The 8,418-nt window shown below is 35.1% G+C and overlaps 1 protein-coding gene across 1 annotated transcript; it reads right to left on the minus strand.

The window, feature by feature from the left end:
* Positions 1-7,440: 7,440 nt before the first annotated feature.
* LOC139191906 (uncharacterized) lies at positions 7,441-7,986 on the minus strand. Its single transcript, XM_070812937.1, has one exon. The coding sequence runs from the start codon at positions 7,984-7,986 to the stop codon at positions 7,441-7,443; it is 546 nt and encodes a 181-aa protein (XP_070669038.1).
* Positions 7,987-8,418: the final 432 nt, after the last annotated feature.

The raw sequence follows: 8,418 nt of genomic DNA on the forward strand, positions 1-8,418 counted from the left end.
GTTAGAATATGCGATTACGGGATAGAGGTTCAAGGCTGAAGAGGTAGAGGAAGATCTAGGAAGACTTTGGAAGAGACTCTAAGAAAAGACTTATAGTACTTGGATCTAACAGAAGACGTAACACAGAACCGAGTGTAATGGCGTTTTAAGATTCATATAGTCGACCCCACTTAGTGGGAAAATGCTTTGTTGTTGTTGTTGTTGTATGCTCACCACTTTAGGTATCATCGTTAGATGAATTTGAATTTTGAGATTTGTGCATATCCACTACACAAATCTCGAAGTTCAAACTCATATAATAGGGATAAATAGGGTGTGAGCATATACCACACTAAATGGTGGTGAGCAAAAATGTTCCCAAAAAACAAAGGTACGGAAACCAAAATTTTAAACTAAAATATATGGTTGTTGATAATTGAATTATGTTGATGAACGCGCTTAGTTTTTATTGATGGCACGTTTTTTAATTTAAAATTTTAATTTCCCTAATATTATTTTGATTAAGCCCACCTTGTACGTACCTTGTGTACATAAGAAAGGTTTAGGTCAGCTGATATGCCTTTTGACCTGTGTTTGACGGATTCTTCATTGTCGTCTTCTTCTTCTTCTTTTGGTTTTAAGCTGTATTATCCTTACTATTTACTAGTATTAGAGCTGCTGCTCATCTCTCATTTTTCTTCTGCGTTTTAACAACAATTTCAAAAATTGAACTATAATTTTTCACATTTATTTAGACACACAACTTAAAACCCAATTAAGTATGATATATTAAATTCAAAACCCAATCAAGGAAAAAATAGAATAGAAATAGTTAAATTGGGTAAGGGATATTGCACAAATACCACATGAAATTGTAAGTATGTGCCAATATCACCTGAACTTTCAATTTTCAAATTTTATCACTTGGACTCTCCTAACTATTGAAATTTGCCACTTACGTTACTTTTGATCCCTTTTGCCATTAAAATATGTCACATGCCCCTCATATAGTGGGATATTCTTGTCAATTTACTTCTTAGGGCTCTCTGGAATCAATTTGTACGAAGGCAAAATGTATTTTGCTTGTAGTGGCGTTGGAGTTAGACAATGAAGAGAAAGAGAGAAATTGATTTTGGCAAGGGTTGTTGAAGAATTGAAGTGAAAATTGTGCAAACATCTAGTCTTTCATTTACAATGAGTTTTCAAGATATTTTTTTTTGTAGGTTAGCAAGTGGGTGTGGTGAAACTTAATTTATTCAAATATTAATTGTTTGTTGTCCCAATCGAGGATCATTTCTCTGGGATGAACCAATACAAATAATTTCATATCCCTTCTAAGGTCATTCTATTTTGCCTGGTATTTCGTAGGAATAAACGATATATACAAATAAAGTGGAGCATCCATCTATTTTCTTCTATAAAAACTAATAAAAGAGACTTTCAAATAACTAAATTTAAATATTGAGATGTCCCTTAGTAGTGACTTCTTGTGAAATTTTGATTTGGAATAGAGTATGGAATAGAGTAATTTGTTCTATGTAAGACATAAAGTATAAAGTAGTTTCGTATAGGAACTTATAATTTAAATATGAATACACTAGGTTGCACAATAAAATGGTTTTTGCGTCAATTAAAGCCCCGAAAGAGGTTTAATAAGACGGCCATGTCATAATAGATTCAAACACTTGCCCCTATAAACTTCCATATCCTAATTGCTCTAGTGACTAACTAAAGAAAATAGATGGATGGGAGATGGAAGAGAAAAAAAACTATGTCTAAACATCTCTCATAAATTCACTAATTACTTAACTATTTAGCAGCAAAATAGATGAAAATAAATTAAGTGGTAGGTTCCAGCAGTTAAGAGAGTTTAGATGGTAAAAATTAAAAATTAAAAGTTTAGGTGGTATTAATGCACCTGCTTACGAGTTTTAGATGGTACTTGCACAAAAAACTCATTGAGTAAAGAATAAACGGAATGTGTTAATGTAGAGGATATAATACTTGTAACCCTATAAGAATAATACAAAAATTTGACTAGTAGATTAATGGTTTATAGTACTAAGTACTCCAAAAAATAAATTGATAAAACTACTACAACAACAAAGCATGTCAGCTATACGAATCCTAAAATGCCATTGCACTCGGTTATGTTATTCATTATCATAAGGATTCGACATAAGATAGGAGTGCCAGTTGTCGCCTTCCCCCTCCTCCTTTATCTGAGCTTGGGACCGGCAATGTAAGATAAACTTACACCAACAAAAAGCAAATTAATAAAACTAAAAATAGAAAATCTAGCAATATTAAAAATCAAATTCAACAACTATAATAGCATAACAGGCCGTTCAACAAGGAGATTTCAAAAATTGCGTAGGCTTGGTTCAGTCAAGCCGCCGAGTATTGAAAACAAAATATTGGTTACTCCTGGTAATTATATTGAAACACATAATTGGTTGAAGATTACAAGCCGTTTCAAATAAGAACAATTTATTATTTTAATTTAGATATTTAGTTTTATAGATTTTTTCTATTTTTTATAACAATTTCTAATTAATTGTTTATTGTCCCTATCAAGGATCATTTCTCTAGGAAAAACCAATCAAAGAATTTCATTGTATCATTTCTAAGGTCGTTCTTTTTCATCTGATATTTTTGTAGGAATAAATGATTTATACAGATAAAGTGGAGAATCCATTTTTTTCTTCTATTCAAACTAATAAAAGAAATATTGGAATGACTAAATTTAAATACTGAGATATCTCTTAGTAATGACTTCTTGTGAAATTTTGATTTAGAATAGAGTACGAAATAGAGTAATATGTTCTTTGTAAGCCCTAAAGTATAAAGTAGTTCCGTTTAGGAACCTACAATTGAGATATCAATGCATTAGGTTGCACAAAAAATGGTTTTTGCGAATTAAAGTCCAGAAAGGGATTTTATAAGATTTAAAGGGTCCGTTAAGTGCCTCACGACTATGTCATAATAGATCTGAACAATTGCCCTGGATCAACTTCTAGGTCATAATTGCTTTGGTGAATAACTAAAGAAAATAGATAGATGGGAGATGGAAGAGAAAAAACTAAGTCTAAACATCTCTCATAAGTTCACTAATAACTTAACTATTTATTGGCGGGTCTCTTTGTTTGTGTTGTTTGGAAAGAGGAGGACTCAATGATTATTCGTTCACTGAAACCAATAGTTAAAATTTTGGTAAATAATTATTTCGTAAAAACTTCTTTCAAGGAATGGGCTAGATCGGGTCTGTTCTTAAGAACAATAGCTAAGGGACCTAATACTACCACTTGGATCTAGAATCTACACGCTGATGCTCATGATTTTGATAGCCATACCAGTGATTTGGAGGAGATCTCTTGAAAAGGATTTAGTGCCCATTTCGAACAACTTTCCATCTTCTTTCTTTGGCTGAGTGATATGTATTTCCATGGTGCTTGTTTTTCCAATTATGAGGCATGGCTAAGTGATCCTACTCACATTGGACCTAGTGTCCTGGTGGTTTGGTCAATAGTGCATCAAGAAATATTAAACGGTGATGTAGGCGGGGGTTTCCGAGGAATACAAATAACCTATGGCTTTTTCAAATTTGGCGAGCATATGGAATAACTAGTGAATTACAACTCTATTGTACTGCAATTGGTGCATTGTTCTTTGTTACCTTAATGATTTTTGTTGGTTGGTTCTATTTTCACAAAGCTGCTATGAAGTTAGCTTGATTCCGAGATGTAGAATCTATGTTAAATCACCATTTAGCATGGCTACTAGGCCTTGGTTCTCTTTCTTGGATGGGGCACCAAGTACACATTCCTTTAGCATTAAACTAATTTTTAAACATTGGAGCATATCCTAAAGAGATTATGCTCCCTCATGAATTCATCTTGAATCAGGATCTTTTGGCTCAACTTTAACCTAGTTTTGCTGAGGGAGCAACCCTTTTTCAACTTGAATTGGCCAAAATATGCAGAATTCATTACTTTTTGTGGAAGATTAAATCCAGTAATTAGAGGTCTTTGGCTGACCGATATGGCACACCATCATTTAACTATTGTAATTCTTTTCCTGGTAGTGGGTTACATGTATAGGACAAACTGGGGAGACTTAGAAGGGTGAGATAAAATTAGTCTATTTACGGCATCATATCCACAGTTATCGCATTCATCATAGTAAGAAGCTCCAGCTCCGTATCAAAGTCACGGTCATCACTAACGTCGCTATCATCAATATCTTCACTATCATTAATAAGAAAACTCTTGGGCTTGTTAGCTAAGAACTTGTTTTGAAATACTCTAATGAAAGGAACATATGAGTTTGTCGCTAGGTATTTGACCAAATAGGATCATCTGGTTCCTATAGAACCTATCACTAAAATACCACTAGAGAGAGATAGGGCTAAACGGAGCGAAAAGTGTTTTCCATGAGATGGAAAATGAAAACTATTAGCCCTACATGAGGTTTGTGTATAAGTGATTGTGATATCTGTCTTTTAGCCCTACATGAATGATATTTTTTTGTTGAAAAAAAAAAAGATCAATGCAAGCCCAAGGTTTCACCTTTCATTTTAGTATGTTTTATCATTTTTTGGATGAGGATAATAACTTTCCCCATCGCCCCTAGACCAACTCCAATGGGGGGCTAAAAGCCAAATTACCCCCCAAACAATCTCCAATCCATGCTAAAATTTTGGGCTAAATGCCAAATGTTATTTCTGGACCAAATACCCCCTAGGTTCCCCCCCCCCCACGAGATTGGACTTGCTGGCCTTTGGGCCAGTCTCGGCCCGTTCACGCTCCAACGCGCCCCACGCGGAGCGCCTGCATTTCGTTCCCGATAGGGGTGGGCCTCGCTGTCAGCGGTTTGTCGACCACCCACTAAATTCCAACGGCTACATTTTGAATCGGACGACAGTTTTCAAGGACCATTGGTTGATCCAACGATCTAGATTCAAATTTGATTTTTTTAAATATGTTATTTTAAAATACATTGAATCTAATGGCTGAGATTGAATATAATCAAATCTAACGGTAAAAAAAAAGATCTAACAGTCCAAATTTAAATCCAACAGCTAAAATAATTTAAAAAAAATTATTTAACTCAAAATTTACCAAAAAACTCTATAAATACCTATGTATTTGTTCAAACATACACACAAAACTCAATTTTCTCTTACAATTCTTCGAATTTATCTTTCTACCATTTCTTTCCATTTCCAAATTGTTCAACATGGCAAGAGAGCATATTAGAGGTCGTAATTAGACCTGTCATGATGGCCCTTGAATTGGTCAGCCCAAGCAGTAGGACAATTGATAAGCTCATATTTATATATATTTTACATAAAATTCACTTGTCTTTTCTTAGTTAGTTCCTTATATTTTTGAGCTATTTACTATGTTTTTGTGTTTTGTGTGATTTATCAAGCAATGAAAAGAAAAGTAGCACAAGTGAATTATTAAGTAACAAATTCGTCAAAACTGCCTGTGCAGATTATCTGACTTTGGAAGCATGTTACAAACAGCTCAGAATGAATGGGAGAATGAGCCTTATATGCGTGGAAAGCTACGGATGTCTATTTTCTGGAGCAATTTACGGATTGTTAATCTCATTTTTCTAGAAGAAGTTATGGGCATTGTAACACTGAAAGGTCAGAAAAGGGCTAAGCAGATTTGGCTAATAAAAAGAGAAAAGCAACACATGGGCAAAGGAAACACACACACATGGGCAAAAAATGGGTGGATTGTTGGCTGAAATAATGAAGAACATGTGTCTGCAAATGCAAAGGAAAAACACACACACATGGGCAAAGGAAACACACACACATGGGTAGGAATTGTGTGTGTTTGGTGGTTGAAATGATGAAGCATGTGTGTGTAAATGTAAAGGGGAAACATGACAACTCACACCCACACAAGATGCACATGCAAAGGAAATGGAGTGGTCCTCTCTCAAGCCTATAAATACCACCTCCCATATTCATCAACATAACAGATTTTGATCCATCTTAGCCGAAACTTCCCACCACCATTCTCTCTAATTTCAGCCAAAAACCACCCCTAGCCACACCACCCATCAATCCTAAACCTTTCCATACCATTCCCCATCCATTCTACACCATAAAAACCACCCAAAACCTTCCAAAACCTCTAGTGCCGCTGCTTGCAAGGAAGGAAAGAGAAGGAACATCTTGTGCCGTGCCTATGCCCAAGCCTTGGGAGTGTTGGAGCGTTTCTAGGTGTTTTCTATCTTTGTTTTTAATGTCTAAATTTATGCATCTTTGCTTTGTAAGTATTAGGAACTAAACCCCTCTTAGTTAGGGGGTGATTCGAAACTATGTTCATACTTGCAATATGATTTGATTACATCCAGTTGTGATTCATAAGTTGTGAATTCAATTTACTTATCCGTTCGTATAAAAACAGATTTGTGTATGTTGGTTGAGAGTGCACGCTTAATTTTCATGCATGAATTTGACGCTAGAATATAAGGGAGTTTCACCTAATCGTTATGAACTTATATTCACAAGTAGTGAAGGTTGCTAGTCACAATCACGTTAAGTAAATTCTTGGCATAAGTTTCATGCAAATCATAGTAACGAGTGCCTCGTCAATGCTTATGTTTTTCATAGAACTTAATGATTCTTGCTTGTATCTCTATTATGCAATTCATGTAGGGAACTTGTAGGGAATGTTTTGGGTTGTCGTATGCAATCATCCAACCTAATAACTTGTGGAAAAACTGAGGGTTAATTAGTGCAATTCACGGTTAATTTGGGGCGTTGAGTATTCATAGTTTATCGAAAAGCAACTGGAAATCGTTTTGTATGCAAGTGTGACATGTGTGGAGAAGAACCTCCTAGCTAGCCTTCCATCCATAAGTTTCATTCAAATTCATTTACAATCTGTTTTGATTCACCCAAATTTGTCTAAGAATCTGTTTACTTTGTTCTTGTCTTAATTTAATTATTTTCGTCCAAAATCAACCCCATCTTATTTCTTTGAGTCATATTAAGTAGAACTTGTCTTAGATTATGTTTTTAAGTGTTTTAGTCCACTAGAAAACCAAAATTCGTCCAAGTTTGTGTTAGGTGTTCAAAACTGCCCAGAAAGTGTTTTTAAGGCAGTTTTGAGTGTTTATTTGCTGTTTTGAATCTTTTTGTTTATCTTAGTGTTTTAAAATATAGTTTTGCATTCTTTGAGTCTAGTTTAGTGTTTTAAACTTTGATTTTACGTTTTCAAGTCAGTTTCCAAGTGATTTAGCAATCCCTCCTAATCCCCGGCCTAGAACGATCCCTACTTACATACTTTACTACAATTGATAAAAGAGGGTTTAATTTGTGTGCTTATATATTTCGCATCAACTATTCTTCCACTCCCAATGCATACAATAGAGACTTCCTATCATGCCAGGGAAGCCTCTTTTGTCTGCCTTGCATAGAAGCCTCTTCAAGTTTTAACGATTTGGGTTACAGAGGTATGTGGCTCTATATATGCCTTCAATTGCCTTACAAAAGCGCTTCAGGTTCTCAATAGCAATACTTTCTGCAAGTCGGCAATACTCGTCAGTTGAGTCTGCAGAGCACCCATTAGCTAGCATGCGAAAAGCAGATATGAGCTTCTGATGAGGTGATAGACCATGTCGGCCTGTGGCATCTAGCCTTCTTGCAAAGTAGTGGTCATGATTAACAACTGCATTCAAGATGCTTTCAAAAAGCTCTCTCCTCATCCGAAACCGCCTCCGAAAATCATGAGCAGGAAATCTCGGACGCTTGATGAAATAATCTTTCATCATTCGGTCATGACAATCTTCTCTATCACGCTGCACATATGAACGCCCCGTGACAGAACCACGATGGCTAGATTCGCCATGGTGCTCAGATTGCATAAACGAGTTGATAAGTTCAACTTCGACGTTGAACAATTCTGCATCCTCAATCTCGATCCTTGCTTGGTATTGTGCCATTTGCATTGCCATGCTACGCCTTCTTCTATCACCCATTGATGAGATATTGAGGATTTTTAGGAAACAAAAACTCTTTGAAAGTTGAAAGATTGGTGAATATAGAGGATGATTGAAGGTTGAAAGGTTGTGTGATCAACAAATATTGGACATATGTTTATATAGAGGATGATTGATGAAAGTTGAACGGTTGGTGAAAATTGAAAGTTTGGTGTTGAACGGTTGGTGAATTGAAAATTTGGTGTTGAACGGTTGGTGAATTGAAAGTTAGCCTAGGGCTGAAAGATTGGTAAAAGTTGAAGGCTTGCTTTGTGGAAAATTTAGTGATTTTTCAATATTTATTGGAATTTATTTATTTTTAGATTAAAATGTTCATAAAATTAATTTACGATAGTCTACATATTTATTTATTTTTTTAAATTTAATTTAAGAAAAAAAATAGCCTAAGTTCATTCTTTAATAATCTCTGAC

This window comes from Malus domestica, chromosome 15 (assembly GCF_042453785.1).
Source record: "Malus domestica chromosome 15, GDT2T_hap1".
Taxonomy (NCBI): Eukaryota; Viridiplantae; Streptophyta; class Magnoliopsida; order Rosales; family Rosaceae; genus Malus; species Malus domestica.